The sequence below is a fragment of the Balearica regulorum genome, chromosome 24 (assembly GCF_011004875.1).
Source record: "Balearica regulorum gibbericeps isolate bBalReg1 chromosome 24, bBalReg1.pri, whole genome shotgun sequence".
NCBI classification, from domain to species: domain Eukaryota; kingdom Metazoa; phylum Chordata; class Aves; order Gruiformes; family Gruidae; genus Balearica; species Balearica regulorum.
This window is the reverse complement of record NC_046207.1, coordinates 4,829,483-4,846,447: the sequence shown is the minus strand read 5'-3', so window position 1 is coordinate 4,846,447 and position 16,965 is coordinate 4,829,483. Positions and strand designations below refer to the sequence as shown.

Here is a 16,965-nt window from a genome sequence, read left to right as displayed (position 1 = left end):
CATCCTCTGGGTACCACCATCCATCCCCTGGGTAGCACTGTCCTTGGTGTCCCCATCCCCTGGGCACCACCGTGCCCTCGGAGCCGCTGTCCCCTGAGCACCCTCCTCCCCTGGGTGCTGCCGTGCCCCGGTTATCCCCATCCCCCGGGGTACCACCCTCCCCTGGAAACCTTCATCCCCTGGGGACCCCCATCGCCCTCGTCATCCCCTTGTCTCCTGGGTACCCTCGTCCCCTGGGTGCCATCGCACTGTGTGTGCAGTGCACGGAGGGGCGGCTTACGGGGCTGGGGGGGACGGTCAGACCGAGCCCCCCGGGGGTCCCAGGGCCGAGCCGCGTTGTCCCTGGCGAGGGGGGGCGGACGGGGGCGGGGGGACACACACCCCCCCACACACACCGGCGGCCCTTTAAGGCCGGGCATGATGGGATGTGTAGTCCGGGGGGGGGGGGGCTGGGCGCAGGGGCGGCTGGGAAGGAGGTGGGGTGGGACGGGCGGGTTGGGGTGCTGCGGGGGGGGGACCCCCAGAACCGTCCCCAGCGAGCCCCCCGCGCTCCCCAGTGCACGCCGCCACCCTCGGCCCCATGACCCGCCCCACGGCGGGAACCGGCCCCAGCCCCACAGCGGATCCCTGCCCCACAGCACAGCCCCCTCAGCCCCACACCTCCCGGGGGGTGCAAGGGTAGGGCCCACCCGCCGTGCGAGTGCTCCGTGGGGCCGGCGGGGCCCGGGCCAGATCCTGCCCCGGGGCGGTGCGGGGCCGGGTGAGCCCCCCATGCCGGATGTGTGCTGCCGCACCGGGGCCGGGCTGGGCACACGGGGTGCAGAGCTGGCCCCCGCCCCGTGGGCACCGTCCTCACCTCCCGTGGGCACCGTCCCCAGCTCCCCACGAGCGCCATCTCCACCTCACCGCGGGCACCGTCCCTGGGATCCGGTGGGCACCGTCCCCAGCTCCCCCCTGGGTGCTGTCCCCAGCCCCTGTGGGCACCGTCCCCCGTCGCCATCGGCACTGTCACTGCATCCCCCGTGGGCACTGTCCCCAGCTCCCCGTGGACGCTGTCCCCAGCTCCCTGTGGGCACCATCCCCACCCTGTGATGGGCACCGTCCCTGGGCCTCTGTGGGCACCGTCTCCAGTTCTACTTAGGTACCGTCCCCAGACCCCATGGGCAGTGTCCCCGCTCCCCATTGTCACTGTCACTGCATCCCTGTGGGCACCATCCCCAGCCCCTGTGGGCACCATCTCCCCTCCACCACAGGCACCATCCCTGGGGCCCAGTGGGCACCTTCCCCAGCTACCCCGGGCATTGTCCCCAACCCCTGGGGGCACCTTCCTCAGGTCCCCCTGGGTGCTGTCCCCGACCCTTGTGGACACCCCGTTGTCGCTGTCACGGCACCCCCGTGGGCGCTGTCCCCAGTCCCCGTGGGAACCATCTGCACCCTGGCACGGGCATCATCCCTGGGCCTCTGTGGGCACCGTCCCCAGCCCCCCTTGGGTTCAGACCCCAACCCTGTGGGCACCGTCCCCTGTCCCCGTTGTCACTGTCACGGCATCCCTGCGGGCACCGTCCCCAGCTCCCTGCGGGCACGGTCCGGGGCTCCCCACACGCACCATCTCCACCCGTCCACGGGCACAGTCTCCACCCCCGTGATCCCCGTCCCTCTCGCTCCCCGTCCCTTGGGGCCCGTTCCCGGGGACCACCCTCCATCCCCTTCTCCGCCGTTCCCCCGTGGGTTCCCGCGCGGGGTCCGTGGGGCGGGCGCGGCGGGTGCAGGGAGCGGCTGCGGCCGGCGGAGGGGGCTGCGGCCGCGGCGGAGCGGGCGGGCGGGCGGCGCGGCGGGGCCGGGGGAGGAGCCAGGCGCCGTCGGCCGCCGCCGCCGCCGCTGCGCCCCGCTCCGCTCCGCGCCCCGCTCCGCGCCCGCCGCCCGCCCCGCGCCCGTCGCCGCCGCCACCGCCGCCGCCCAGGTACGGCCCGACCGGGCCCCGCCGTCGCCTCCCGCCCGGCCCCGCCGCAGCCCGGTTGTTTACCGCCGGCCGCGGGGCTCCCCCCCCCCCCTCCGGGCGCCCCCGGCTGAGCCCGGGCGCAGTTCGGTGCGTGCAATGGCGGGGGGGTGGCGGGTATCGGGGCGGGGGGGGACCCGGAGCCGCGGGGAGCAGCGGGGAGAGGGGGGGGGGGCCCGGCCCGAGCGCGCACCGGGAGGAAAAACACGGGTAAATATTTTTCTTGAAAAAATCCGAGCGTTTGGCGTGGGGCGGGGGGGGGGCTCGGGGGAGGGGGGGACACGTTCCCCCGTGGGGCCGGGGGGGGGGGTGGGGGCGCGCCCCACGCCGCTGCTGCGGCGCGGGGCTGCCCGCGGGGCACGGCCGCTGCCCACCGCCCGCCACGCCACGCCACGGCCGGGGGGGGGGGGGGAGGCCGCGGTGGGGGGGGGGGGGGGGTCGTGCACGGCGAGCAGCTCCCCCGCCCGCCTGCAGGGCCGTGGCCCCCCCCCGGCCCCGCGTCGGCTGCGTGGCCGTGGCGTGGCGTGGCGGGGGCCCGTGGGCCCGGGCCGTGGCGACGGCGTGGCTCTGCGGTGACGGGTGCGGGGCCGAGCCGCGGCGGGGCCGTGCCGTGGGCAGGTCGCGGGCCGTGCCGTGGGCAGGCCGTGACCGTGTCGCGGAGGGGGGGGTGGCCGTGGCCCGGCCGGGCCGTGACGGCGCCGCAGGGAGGCCGTGGCCGGGCCGTGGGGGGGGCCGTGGCAGTGCCCCGTGGCCGTCCCCGCCCGCTCCCGCTCCTGGCAGCGGCGGCAGGAATGCCTGCGATTTTTTTTTTTAATTTTTTTTTTATTATTTTTTTCTGCGCCGGGAGCAGAGCGCGGGGCGGGGGGGGGGGGGGGGGGGGGGGCGGTTCGGCCGCTCCCGGCTGGGGCGGGGGCAGCGGGGGGCGTCCCCGGCGGGAGGGGGGGGGGGGCTCCGGCTCCGCACCCGCCGGCTGCCCCTGCCGAGCGGGGCGCGGGGCGTGGCGAGGGCTTTCCTCCCCACGCTGCCCCGCGGTCCCGCGGGGGGAAGGTGGGGGGGGGCCCCGCTGAGCGTCGCGTCCCCCCACCCCAACCCCAGCGGGGCCAGATCCTGCCCGGGGTGCGGCAGTCCCGATGCCACCGGCGGGGCGCAGGCTGGGGTCCCGTCCGGGCTCCGGTGCGTCTCCCCGTGCGAACCGGGGAAACTGAGGCAGGGCAGCCGGGCGCCGCGGCCAAGGTCACCCCGGGACCGGCCGGCCTTGCCCGGGCCTCCGGCTCGACCTCCCCGCCGGCCCGGCAGAGCCGGCGGCCCCGCGTCGACCTTCAGCCGCGGCGGCCGCCGTGACCCCCGCGCCGCGGGGCTGACACCGCCGGGCACCGGCCACGGGGGGGGCCCGGGCTGCGCCTCACCCCGCCTGACCCCCGCCGGCGCTGGTGACCCCCGGGGCTCTGACGGGGCGGGAGGGGCCGGGGCCACCGTGGGGTGCGGGCAGGCCCCGGTGGAACCGGTTTGGGGGGGCTCCCCCGCCCGGGGGTCTTGGCGCAGGGTGGGGGCGCGGCGCTTACCTCCCCCCCCCCCCCGTTCCCCCGGCGCTGCCGTGCGGCTGCGTGTGCCCCCCCCCCCCCCGCAACTGTTCGCACACGTCGGTGCAGCCCCGCACCCCCCGGACCGGCAGCGGGGGGGGGGGGGGGTGTCCCCGGGCGGGGGTCTCCGCCTGACACCCCCCGCCCCGCCGCGGCCGTGACCTTCGCGGGGCCGCGGCGTGGCAGCCCCACGGGCGGCGGTCCGGGCGCTAAGGGCCGTGTACCCCCGGGGCCCCGCACCCCGGCGGGCGCTGGGGGGTGGGGGGGGGGGGCTCCGCCCGCACCCCCCATCCTCTCCCGGGGGGCGGCTGCTCCAGGAAGCGGCCCCCCCCCCCCCCTCCCCCGCTCCCCGCCCCGCCGCGCTCTTTCCCGGGGCAGCGAGCGCGGCAAAGCCTGGAGCAGCCGCCGGGCCGGGCCGGGCCGTTCCGGGGGTCTCAGCCCGCGGGCCCCCCCCCGCCCCCCGGCCCCGCCGGACCCCGCGCAGCCGCCGGTGCGCGGTGGAGCGCGGGGGCGGGGCCGGACGCCTGGGTCCCCTTCCAGGCGGGGGGGGGGGGAGCAGGAGGAGGAGGAGGAGGAGGAGGAGGAGGAGGGGGGATGCGGTGAAGGCGAAGGCGGGCGCGGGCAGGACGCCCGGGGCCCCGCGCAGGCTGGATGCGGCCGGGGGGGGCGCGGCGGGGCCGGGACCCCCCCCCCCCCGGGGCGGTGTCGCACGGAGGTGGCCCCGGTACTGCGGATCCTCGACCTGGCCCGATCGGGCAGGGGTCGCGTGGCCACGGGGACGCTGTGGGGACCGTTCCCCGTGTCCCCTTCCCGGGTGGGGTGAGCACCCCCGGATGGGCTCGGTGCTGGTTCCTGCACCCCACCGGCGGTGCCGACCCCGGGAGCCTCATGACGAGGTGGTGGCTCCGTCCCCCCTGCGAGTGGGGGCCCCCCAGGGAGGGAACCCAGGAACCACCCCCACCCGGGTGCACGTGAACCGGAGCCCCCGATTTAGAAACGTCCCCATCCCCGTGCCAAGCTCCAAGTGCTGAGAATAGCTCCCCGGCGTCCCGGCACAGCCTCCTCGGGGACGGGGGCACCCCACGGGGCTGGGGACCCGCAGCTGCCCCGGCAAGCTGAGACCGTGGGCGCTTGGCACATGCCGGGCACCCAAGGGTCTCCTTTGGGCGTCCTTCGTGGCCAGAGGAAGAGGGTGCACAGGGGGCCGGCCACGTCCTGCCGCGCTGGCACGGGGGGGGGGCATGTGGTGCTCGGGGAGGTGGCACCGTGGCTCTTCCTCTGCCGAGCAGGTCCCCACCGGTGGCCCCGGTGGGATGGGGAAACCGAGGTACGGCCAAAAGCCGCCGAGCAGGGCAGAGGGAGCAGAGCCGGGGCTGCCGCCTCGTGCTGGCCACACGCTCGGGCGCTGCGGGAAGGAGCGGTCGTCACAGCTTCGGTTGGACGTAATGGCACCAGGAGTCCTTGGGGTTCGTGGTGGTTGCGGCGCCAGGAGGGGGTCGGTGTCGTGGCGCAGGTCCCCATCGCGGCAGTTCGGGACTCTTTGGAGGCGCGAGGCCGCGGCAGGCGGGGGTGCCCGGTCAGCACCAGGCCAGGTCACCGTCCCTGCGGCCACCCACCCTCCCTCGGGCGGTGGCTTCCCTGAGCCGCTCAGCCATGAGGTGGACGGGGCACGGCCTGGACCCTGCGTGCGCGGGGAGGGGGGCACCATGAGGGTCCCCCGTGGCACGGGGTGGGCTGCCCTGATGTCAGGCCCATGGCATCCCCTGTGCTCGGGCTGCCCAGCTGCTGCACATGCCTGGGATTCCTGCAGGCTCCCGGCACGCTGGCCCCGCTGCGCGCTGCCATGCGTGCCCCACGGCACCGGGCACCCCGTGGCACCGGGCACCGCGTGGCACTGGCCGTGGGATGCCATGGGCTGGCAGAGTTGTGGGGTGAGCACACGGCACCGGGCAAGGACAGGCATGTGGCACCGGGCACAGCTGCACATGTGGGCACCGGCATGTGCCGGGTGCTGCCAGCCGTGCCACGGCAGGTGCCCCCGGGCCTGGCTGCGCTCCCACGGCACGGTCCTGCCAGCCGGCACGGCCAGGGTTTCTCTGGCTGGGGGCAGAGCAGCGCTGCCCTGGTGCTGCCGCGCCGCTGCCTGCAGCCGCCTGCACAACCGGGCATCGCGTGCCGGTGTCTGGCGGGCGTGGGGCTGGCGGGTCTGCCCACGGCGCCCTGCCCCCAGCCCGTGCTAATCATGCTAATTGGCACCCTGGCTAAAGCGCTTAGGCCCTCACCTCCCTGACCCAGATGGCAGCTGGGCGGGGGGAGGGGGTGCCCAGGACCCCCGGAGCCCATCTGTCCTGGGGGGGGCAGGGACACCAACGGGGCGTCCTCATGGGGCGTCCGTGGTACCTGGCGCCAGCATCTGGCTGTACCGAGGCGGCTGGTGCCTTCGTGGAGGGGTGTCCCTCGGGCTGTGGTCCCCATCCCAGGGGGACCCCGCAGGTTGCGTCCCTGGGGAGCGGGGTGCTGGGTGCCCCCCATGGGGCGACGTGGCTCCCGCCACCGGCCCAGCCCTGGACTTTGCCCCCAGGTTGTTTTCCGTCGCTTGCAACCACCCGACTCAGCAGAAACGCTCCCCTGGGCGTGGGTCTGGGCTGGGGGGGGTGCTGGGTGGGAGCCCCCACCGGCTGCCACCTCGTTCCCACCCAGCCCCACACCTGGTCCCGCAGGGTGGGGACGCACGGTTTGGGGTACTAACCCGGCACTGGAAGCAGCACGGGCAGCTGAGACCCAACTGCACTCATTGCATGTGTCCCGCAGGAGGAGGAGGAGGAGGAGGAGGAAGAGAGCCGCCTCCCGTGTCTGTCTGTCTGTCTGTCTGGGCCGCCCCAGCACGGCTGGGATTCCTCGAGCGACAGTTCCTGGAGTGGCACCGGGGGCTTGGCCGGGTGCTGGGTGCCGGCGATCCCGGGGGTGTCAGCGGGGGCTGACGGGGACACTCGCTGACGCGGGTGAGCCCCGACGTAGCGGCGCTGAGCCCCGGCTTTAGCCCTAAGCCCCTCTAATTCGACACTGCTCGCCGGCTGAGCCGCCCCGGTGGGGAAACTGAGGCAGCGGCGGCTGAGCCCACCCCGCGCTGGGTTTCGGAGCGCCCGGTACTCCGGCCTGTGCCAGTTTCGCCGCAGCGGTGATGCACCCCAGCACCACGCGTGCACCGAGCGGGGTTGGGGCTCTGCTGGCGCATGGGGTCCCGGGGGAAGGGGGGTGGGGGGCGGCGGGGGGGGCCGGTGCCCGGCGGGGCCGTGCAGCCCTGGCGCGCTGCCAGTGCCTATACTTGGAAGTCTCCGCACGCCGTTCCCATATGGAACAAACATTTGCTGCAGCCCCCGGCCACGCCGCCCCAGCTCTATAGGTACCGCTGGCGGCCGGCACCAAAGCCCGGCCTGGAGCTGCGGTGAGGGGGCCTTGCCACCCCCCACCCTCACCCCCCGGCCCCCCGAGGTGGGGAGGGGGTCCGGGGGTGTTGGGGTGTCCTGCGGTGCCTTGGTTTCCCTGCAGAGGCCGAGTCAGGCGATTCCACACACACACACACCCCCCAAACGGGGCACATGCCTGGGGGTGGCGGGGACCCCTCGTGCGAAACTCCCCCCCCCCGTGTGTCGCACGTGTGCGCTCACCCCGCGTGGGGTGCCGCCATGCACCCCTGGGTGCAGCATCCCTCGCCCCCACCCCAGCGCTGCCCGGGCATCCCCAGCTGGAGGGGGGCCAGGGGGCCGGGCCGGGGAGCCCCACGGCGTGGGGGTGCCGGGAGCGGGGGGGGGGACGACGGACGGACGGACAGGACGGGACCGGGCGCAGCCGAGCCCCGGCCGCTGCGTTTTAAATCCGCCGGAGGAATTTCTGCCGCGGCCAAGACAAACGTGACCTACTTTCTGCCTGTCCCCGCACGGAGCGGAGGAGCCCGAGGGCCGGGCACGGCGCCCGGCACAGGCTGGGGGCCCCACGCACCCCCCACGCACCCCCGTGCCGGGACGGGTCGCCAGGGGTTCATGGGGGGCGGTTGTAAGCAGCCTTCCCCCCACCCCACCCCGTCACCCCCCCCCCCCGTCCCGGTGGGATGCTGCAGGCGGGCAGGGTGGGTGCTGGGCACCCGTTGGGATGTGGAGCCCGGAGGTGTGTGTGTGGGGGTGTGTGCGGGGGTGTCCGCCAGGGTCGTGCCTCGGTTTCCCCATCACGGGGGTTTGCAGCGAGGGGGGGGGGGCGGTGGGGGCCCCCCGGTGCTGCCCCGGCCCCACTGCGCCATGTCTTTGCTGCAGGAGAGCTCGCAGAGGAGGGATCGCCCCGGCACCCCCGGCACCCCCCCACCCCGTAAGTCTCCCCCTGCCCCCCGGTACGTGGGGGGGGGGCGTGCGTGGGGCAAATGCATCGGGGCTTGGCCCTGCCCCCCCGGGTGTGGTGTCCATGGGGGCTCCCCTGGACCCCCCCCCACCCACTCGGGCTCCCCCCACCACTTTGGGGGGCTGTGGGGGGCTCCCCAGCCCTGCCCCACCCCATGGCTGGGTGCAGCACCCGCTGCCACCCCTGCGTGTGCTTGTGCGTCCCCGCTTGCTCTCGCACAGCCTTGCACGCCCCGTGCATGCTCTCGCACAGCCTGCACACCTGCGTGCTCTCGCACGCTCCATGTGTTCTCACGCAGCCTCGCACACCTCTGCACGCTCTCGCACGTCCCACGCACTCTCACACAGCCTTGCACACCCGTGCACGCTCTCGCGCATCTTTGCACGCTCTCCCCCCCCCCCCGCACGCTCTCACCCAGCCCCGCGTGCTGTTGCACGCACCCTGCAGGCCCTCGCTCGCTCCACGTGTTCTTGCACGTCCCTCGTGCTCTTGCCCAGCCCTACGCGCTCTGCGCGCCGTTGCACGCTCCATACAGCCTAGCACACCCTGCGCGCTTTCACCCAGCCCCGCTCATTCCTGCACGCTCTTGCACGCTCTTGCACGCTCCACGCGTTCTTGCACGCCCCGCTCGCTCTCGCCCAGCCCGGCACCGTGGCATGAGCTCCCGGGGGGGCCGCCCACGGCTGAAGCCCTCACCCCCCCTTCACCCGGGGGGGGGGGTCCGGGCTCAGATGCAGTTTGTCTCGGCAGGGTCCGGCCCGGGATGCTGCGTGGAGCTGAGCACTGAGGTGGGCGCCATGGGGCGCGCGTCGTAGCCCCCCGCCGTGGCCCCCCCGCGCGTGGCACCGGTGGCGGAGCCCACTCGGTCGGTGCTGAGCGCTCCTTGATGGAATTGCGGTGAATGGAACAGAAGCCCAGCACCCTGGACCCGCTGTCGGAGCCAGAGGACACCCGGTGAGCCCCCGCCCTGTGCGCACGCTGGCACTGCCGCTGCAGCCCCTTCTGCCCCCGTGTCACCGTGCGTCCCCGTGCCCTGTGCGCACTAGTGCCCTGCGTGTCCCTGCACATCCCTGCGTGGCCGTGGTGGCCGTGCCCTGTGTGTCCCCGTGCCCTGTGCATTGTAATGCCTAGTGTGTCCCCGTGCCCCGTGTGTCCCCGTGCCTAGTGTGTCCCCGTGCCCCGTGTATCCCTGTGTGTCCCCGTGCCCTGTGCATCCTAATGCCTAGTGTGTCCCCATGCCCCGTGTGTCCCTGTGTGGCCCCGTGCATCCCCGTGCCCCGTGTGTCCCTGTGCCTAGTGCATCCCTGTGCCCCATGTGTCCCCGTGTGTCCCCGTGCCCCGTGTGTCCCCGTGCCTAGTGCATCCCTGTGCCCCATGTGTCCCCATGTGTCCCTGTGTGTCCCCGTGCCCCGTGTGTCCCCGTGCCCCGTGTGTCCCCGGGCATCCCAGCGTGGTGCTGTACACGTCCGTGCCCGATGCGTCCCCATGCCCGTGTGTCCCCCACTCGTGCCCGTGCCCCCGCGGGGGCCTCTCCCAGTGCCCCCCCCCCCCCCCCCCCCCCGGCCGGGGCCCCTCGGGCCACCCTGTCCCGGGGCTATTTCGGGAGGGCCGCCCGCGCTCACGTGCCCCGGGGGAGCCAGGCCTGGGGTCACCTTGGGCTGGAGCCCGGGACCCCCCCCCAGCCGCAGGTGCCCATCCCCGTGGCGTCGGGCCCCCCCCGCCCCAGCCGTGCCAGGCGCCTCCGCCAATGGGCTGGTGCCGTGCGGGCGAGGCGCGGACCCCCGCCGCCAGCCATTGGCTGAGCCCCTCTGATGTCACTTCCCCGCTGAGCCAAAAGGACATTTTGTCTTTGACTGTAAATGAGCCCCTCCCCCACCCTCCCCTCCCCCAGCCCTTCCCTGCCCCTCCCCCACCCCTTCCCTTCTCCTCCCCCACCCGCCACCCTTTCCCTTCCCCTCCCCCTCCCCTCCCCCTCCCCTTCCCCTCCCCCTTCCCCTCCCCTCCCCCCCTCCCCCCACTCCTCTCCCCCCCTTCCCCCCCCCCAGCCCCAGCTCAGCCCCCCCCCACCCCCCCCGCTCCCCCCCAGCGATGCCGGGTCGGGGGTCCCCAGGGTCCCCACCTCACCCTGCACCCATGGGTCCACGCCCTGGCACCCCAGGGGGGCCAGACCCCACGTGTGGCATCGCCCCTGCTCAGTCCCCCACCCCGGGTGAGGGGTGCCCACGTCCCAGCTGCGGGTGGGGAGGGTGCACGGGGGGGCGGGGGGGGGTGCTGGGCCGTGGGGGGCCGTGGGGGGCCGTGGGGCACCGTCCCAGCCTGGCCCCCTCCCGCAGGTGGCTGGATGGCAAACGCAAAAGAAAGAGCAGCCAATGTTTGGTGAAGAGCAGCATGTCAGGTACGGGCACCCCGGGGTCCCCTGGGCACCCCATGTCCCTGCTGGGCACCCTGGGGTCCCCTGGGCACCCCACAGTCTCACCGGGTCCCGCAGGCACCGCGTGTCCTGCCTGCATCCCACGGGCATCCCGCGTCCCTGCCGGGCACCCCGGGGTCCCGCGGGCACCCCATGTCCCTGGTGGGTGACCCGGGGTCTGCTGGGGATCCCGCACCCCTGCTGGGCACCCCGGGGTCCCCAGGGCACCCCATGTTTCTGCCGGACACCTCACGTTCTCACCAGGTTCTGCAGGCGCCGCGCGTCCTGCCTGCATCCCACGGGCACCCCACATCCCTGCCGGGCACCCCGGGGTCCCCTGGACACCCCACTCTCCAGCACCCCACATCCCTGTTGAGTCCCGCAGTGTCCCCGGAACCCCACATCCCCGTGGGGTGCTCGTCCCCCTCCACGCCCCGTGGCCGTGGGTCGGTCCGGGCCGGCGCTATCGGGGCCGGCAGCACCCTGGGGTGGGAGATAAGGGGGGCCCGGCCGGGCGCTGCCCCCCAAGCCCAGCCCCATTCCCCAGCGGGGAGCGGCCGGCGCCGGCGGGATCCTGCTGGCGGGAGGGGCCGGTGGAGGGACCCGGGCATCCGGCTCCCAGCCCAACCCCTGTACCCCTCCCTGCTCTCGGGGACGGGGGGAGGACCCGGGGCCCCCCCACATCCGGCACCCACAGGGCACCAGGGTGGGCTCCCAGACCCCCCCACGCCTGGGTTCGCCCCGTCCCGGGGGGGTGCGGGGATCCCGGGGTGCTGGGGACCATCAACCCCCCCACCCCCCCCATGCATCATGGGTGCTCCGTGCCTCAGTTTCCTTGTGAGGCCGGTGATGGGGGGGCTCGGGGGGCTGGTCCCCAGGCTGCCAGGCTGGGGGACCCCGGACAATAGCGGGGACAGTGGGCCATTGTGTGCTTGGGGGGGACGCCGGGGACACCCCCCCGCAGCCGGCTGGGGAGCTGGATAATGGAAGCTTTATTGCTGCGGGGGGGCTCGGGCAGCTCCCCCAGCCTTTAACCCTTCCCGTGCCGGGGCTGCCCGCAGTGGGGCGGGGGGCAGCGGTGGGGCTGGGGGCAGCTGCTGCCGCAGGGGGAAACCGAGGCACGGGACGGGAGGAGGCGCGGTGGCATCGGCGGAGCGTGCCGGGGGGGGGGGGGGGTCCCTGACGCGTGGCGCCCCGCAGGGTACATCCCTAGTTACCTGGACAAAGATGAACAGTGCGTGGTGTGCGGGGACAAAGCCACCGGCTACCACTACCGCTGCATCACCTGCGAGGGCTGCAAGGTGAGAGGGCAGGGTGCGGGCAGGGTGCGGGCAGGGGGGGGCTCACCGGGGCTCGCCGCGTCATCCCACCCCCCCCACCCCCCCCGCTGTCCCCAGGGCTTTTTCCGTCGGACCATCCAGAAGAACCTGCACCCCACCTACTCCTGCAAGTACGATGGCTGCTGTGTCATCGACAAGATCACCCGCAACCAGTGCCAGCTCTGCCGCTTCAAGAAGTGCATCTCCGTGGGCATGGCCATGGACCGTGAGTGCGGGCGGCGCGGGGGAACGCCCGCTCCTGCCGTGGGGGCGGGTTGGGGTCCCGGAACGGCTGGCGGTGCCATGGGGTGGGTCGGGGTGCCCGGTGCAGCCGCAGGAGCAGGTTGGGGTGTCGGGTGTGGAACGCCGTGCTGGAGCCGTGGGTTGGGATGTCTGGCGCGGCAGGGGGGTCGGGGAGGTGCCAGCTGATGGGGTTGGGGGGGGGCTCCCGGCAGTGGTGCTGGACGACTCGAAGCGGGTAGCGAAGCGGAAGCTGATCGAGGAGAACCGGGAGCGGCGGCGGAAGGAGGAAATGATCAAGTCGCTGCAGCATCGCCCCAACCCCAGCGCGGAGGAGTGGGAGCTGATCCACGTGGTGACGGAAGCCCACCGCAGCACTAACGCCCAGGGCAGCCACTGGAAGCAGAAGCGGAAATTCCTGGTGAGGGCACGGGGCGGGGGGGAGCCCATCACCCCCGCCTCCGGACCCCTGCCCTGGCTGGCGCCGGCTGAGCACCCGCACACTCGGTGCATGCGTGGCAGGCAGTACTCATGGTGCTCCTGCACCAGCTGGGCGGTTGGAGCGGGGGGTTTGGGACGTCACCCGGTGTCCTTGAGCCTGTCACCCCCGGAAGGGTTAAGGGGTGAGCGGTGACCGAAGGGGACAGCTGTGCCCTGCGGGGTGGCCCCGTCCCTGGCCCCATGGCAGCGCTGGCACACAGCTCCCTCTCCTGGCTGCTGCCCCGCTCCAAGCCCTGCCTCGGTTTCCCCCACCATGATGAGGGTCCCTGGGAGCGGGGGGGGGGCACCACACACATTCACACCGCACCCCCCAACCCTGCCGTCCGTCCCCGCAGCCCGAGGACATCGGCCAGTCGCCCATGGCCTCCATGCCCGATGGGGACAAAGTTGACCTGGAGGCATTCAGCGAGTTTACAAAAATCATCACCCCGGCCATCACCCGCGTGGTCGACTTTGCCAAAAAACTGCCCATGTTTTCGGAGGTAAGGGGGGGTCCGGGGGGTGGGCGGCGGGGGCTGCGGCCACAGCAGTGTGTCGTGTCCCCCCCCCGCTGACGTCGTCTCCCCCCACCAGCTGCCTTGCGAAGACCAGATCATCCTGCTGAAGGGCTGCTGCATGGAGATCATGTCGCTGCGGGCGGCCGTGCGCTACGACCCCGAGAGCGAGACGCTGACGCTCAGCGGGGAGATGGCCGTCAAGCGGGAGCAGCTCAAGAACGGCGGCCTCGGCGTCGTCTCCGACGCCATCTTCGACCTGGGCAAGTCCCTCTCTGCCTTCAACCTGGACGACACCGAGGTGGCCCTGCTCCAGGCCGTGCTGCTCATGTCCTCAGGTAGCGGCAACGGCATCCGCCCCCAGGGCTGCCGGGGGGGGGGAATGGGGTGGGCACCCCAGTGCCTGGTGCCTGGGGAGCCATAAGGGCGCATGGCGTGGGCACCCCAATGCCAGAGCCCCCAGCATCTTGGGGGTGTGTTGGGTGGGCACCCTGATGCCCTGAGCCCCCAACATTGTGGGGGTGCTTGAGGTGGGCACCCTGCGGAAACTGTGCCCCACTGGCTTTGGGGGATATGAGGTGGGCACCACCCCAGTGCCACGGGGTGCACGGGGTTGGGCACCCTGGTGCTGCGAGCCCTCGGAGGTGGGCATGGCTGGGAGCTCCCGGGGTGGGCACCTGAATGCCCCTGGGGAGCTGGGGGGGGGCATGGGGTGGGCACCCGAATGCCCCTGGGGAGCTGTGCCAGGCTGTGCTGGGAGAATGGGGGGTGAGCACCCTAATTCCAAGTGCCCCAGAGAGCCGTGCCAGGCTGAAGGGGTGCAAGGGGTGGGCACCCTAATCCCCAGTGCCCAGGAACACGGGGTGCACGGGACGAGCACCTCCCTGTCCTGGGGAGCCGTGGCGGGCTGAAGGGGTGCAAGGGGTGGGCACCCCAATCCCCAGTGCCCAGGAACACGGGGTGCACGGGACGAGCACCTCCCTGTCCTGGGGAGCCGTGCTGGGCTGAAGGGGCTCCACAGGGCAGGGACCCCAACACCCGGGTTGAGGGGGGGGGGATCTGTGGCACGCAGCCTTTCGGGAGGACGAACCGCCCCCCCCCACACTCCTCGGATGCCCGATTCCCTGTGCCCGCAGACCGGACGGGGCTGATCTGCGTGGAGAAGATCGAGAAGTGCCAGGAGACGTACCTGCTGGCCTTCGAGCACTACATCAACTACCGCAAACACAACATTCCCCACTTCTGGCCCAAGCTGCTGATGAAGGTGACGGATCTGCGGATGATCGGCGCCTGCCACGCCAGCCGCTTCCTGCACATGAAGGTGGAGTGTCCCACCGAGCTCTTCCCCCCCCTCTTCCTCGAGGTCTTCGAGGACCAGGAGGTGTAGGGCTGCCACCCCCTCCTCATGGCCCCCCCCACCCCCGCCCCGCTCTGCCCCCCCTCCCCCTCCCTCCAACCCCCCCCAAATTTTTCTTATCCCTGCACATCCCCCCCACCCAGGGGTGAGGGCGGGGGGATGCTGCGCCCAGGGTGGGGGTCCGGCTGTGCCCCCCGCGGCTGCCCCCCCTCCCCGACGCCCCCCCGCGCCCCAGGACTTGACGAATTTTGTTTGTTTGCACAGGGAAGGGCCCCGACGGTCGAGCGTTTCCTTTATTGTCCTTCTCTTCTTAGATTATTATTTTTTAAGCATTTATTTCCCTCCCTGAGAGGCTAAAATATTAAACTAACTGCACTTTGGAAGGAGAGAGGAGGAGGAGGAGGAGGAGGAGGAGGAAGAGCAGAGGAGAGGAGGGGGCTCTGGGCTGCACAGGGAGAGGCTGCCCCGGCCGGGGGGGCCGCGGCCACATGCACTTTTGGCCGGGCAGCGGCGCGGGGGCCGGGGGGGGGGGGGCCAGGACCCCCCCCCCATAGCAGGACGGGGGGCACACAGGGGGGCACAGCAGCGGCGAGGGGGACCCCAGCCCATGGGGGTGCAGGGCTGGTGGACCCCCCCCCCCGCCCTCAGCCCGCTGGCCTCTGGGTCTGCCCCGGCTGGGGTGGCCCCCCCCCCCCTTCCCCAGCACACCCCTCCCCAAAAATTTGGGGCCAGATTTGGGGCTTTGGTTTTCTCTGTCTTTTTTTGGGCTGAGAGGAGACAATTTTGTGCCAAGCGCCGCGGACGGTGGGCGCTGCAGGACGCCGAGGGGGGGGGGGCCCTGGGGACCTGCTGCGGCTGCCCCCCCATACCCCCACCTTTTCTGTTGTCCTTTTTTTGTTGGTGTGTCCCCCCCCCCCCCCAATCCTCGTGGGTTTATTTGTTGTGTCCGTCAGAAGTTGCAATGGCCCCGGAGGTGCCAGCGGGGGGGTGGGGGTGGGGGGGCAGTGAGTGCCCCCCCCCCCGCCCCGGGACCCCGCACGGCCCCCACTGCACTACTGCCCCAGCCCCCCAGCAGCAGCACTTCGGGGGGCTGCACCCCCCCCCCAACCACCCCCCCCCCGTGCTCTGGGGGGGGGCCGGGCTGCGGCGGGGGCTGGCAGGGGGCCCGGGGGGGGGGGGGGGGGGAAGGGGGGCCGGGGGTCCTGGCTCGGCGGGGGGCAGGGCTGTGGCAGGGGCACCCGGGAATGGTTTTATCACCTTTTCCCCCCCCCCCCCAATTTAGGTTTGTGAATTTTTTCTTACCTCAGGCGGAGGCCGAGGGGGGGCGCGGGCCGGGGGGCGGCCGGCGAGGCAGGCAGCCTGCCGGGGCCCACCTAAGCTAATATATATATATATATAAATATATATAAAATATATAATTTTTGTAATTAAAAAAAAAAAATCTTTTTACGGGTCGTTTAAAAGCAGAAATCCCAACACGAGACACTTACCCCCCCCACCCCGGGCACAGGGGGCCGGGCCGGGCTCCCCACCACACCCCGGTTTCCCCACCACCACCACCCCGGGGTCGTGTCTGGGGGCCCTGCCGGACCCCCTGCAGCTGGGTCGGGGGGTGCAGTGGGGCCATGGCATGGCAGGGCCGTGGCACCCATGGGTGCCCTCGCGGGGGGCGGGGGGGGATGTCGCGGTGCCCTTGGCCCCTCGCAGCAGGGCCAGCTTTGCACTTGGTGCAAAACGTCTTAAACTCTCACCCCGGGTGCCCGGCACGGGGCAGGGGGGTCCCGGCGTGGCCCCCACCAGGCACGGCTGCACCGGCACTGGCTGCGGGTTGTGCAATAGGAAACACTAACGCCCGTGCTGGGGGGGGGTGCAGGGTTGGGGGATTCACAACGCACCCCCCCCCTCCTCCCGGCAGCCCTGCTCCGTGCCTGCTGTCCAGCGCCGGCCTTAACACGTGCCTTCGGGCGCGGGCAGGGGCCGCGGCCCCCACGGCACGGCACCCGGGCAATGCCCGTGCCGCGCGACGCCAGAGCAACGGCACTGCCGTGCGATGCCGGTGCAACGGCTGCGCGTGCTGGAGCGGTGCCGGTGTGATGGCCGCGCTGTGCCGTGTAATGCCGGTGCAGCGGCCGAGCCGCGTCGTTGCGGTGGCCGTGCATGCTGGTGCGATGCCGGTGCCGTGGCCACGCGATGGCCACACGACGCCCGTGTGTTCTGGTGCGCAGTCCATGTGATGCCGTGCGCTGTCTGCGCGCTGCCTGCACGCTGCCCACGCTCGCTGCCCGCCCGCGCGGCAGGGCAGAGCTGTCGCGGGACGTGTCTTAAGCAGCAAACGTGACCCCCCCCGCCCGCAGTCGGGTGTGGGGACCCCCCCCCCCCGCCCAGGGCGGTAGCACGGTGCCCTGGGGCGGCTCGTCCTGGGGGGGTGCAGCCCGACCCCCGCCCCGCTGGCCAGCACGCCCTCGCACTCCCCCCCCCACCCCCCGCGCCCCCCGGGCCGCTCCCTCTCGTCTCCGTCTCGCGTCGCCATCGCACGTCCAGCGTCGGCCCCGGCTTCGCCCAGGGGGGCAGGACCGGTGCCCCCCCCTCCCTCCCCCCGCTGCCTCCCCTGGGCCATCCCCGTCCCCGTGTCCCCCGTCCCCGCGTCCCCCGTCCCCCCCAAGCACATACCTCATGGCT

At 73.2% G+C, this 16,965-nt stretch overlaps 1 protein-coding gene across 1 annotated transcript; it reads left to right on the top strand.

Annotated features, from left to right (window-relative positions):
* The first annotated feature begins 8,683 nt into the window (after positions 1 to 8,683).
* THRA (thyroid hormone receptor alpha) lies at positions 8,684 to 16,190 on the top strand. The gene is made up of 8 exons (XM_075774847.1): positions 8,684 to 8,919; positions 10,299 to 10,360; positions 11,576 to 11,676; positions 11,773 to 11,920; positions 12,150 to 12,355; positions 12,771 to 12,917; positions 13,009 to 13,267; positions 14,066 to 16,190. The coding sequence occupies exons 1-8, from the start codon at positions 8,867 to 8,869 to the stop codon at positions 14,314 to 14,316; spliced, it is 1,227 nt and encodes a 408-aa protein (XP_075630962.1). The 5' UTR covers positions 8,684 to 8,866; the 3' UTR covers positions 14,317 to 16,190.
* The last annotated feature ends 775 nt before the right edge of the window (positions 16,191 to 16,965 follow it).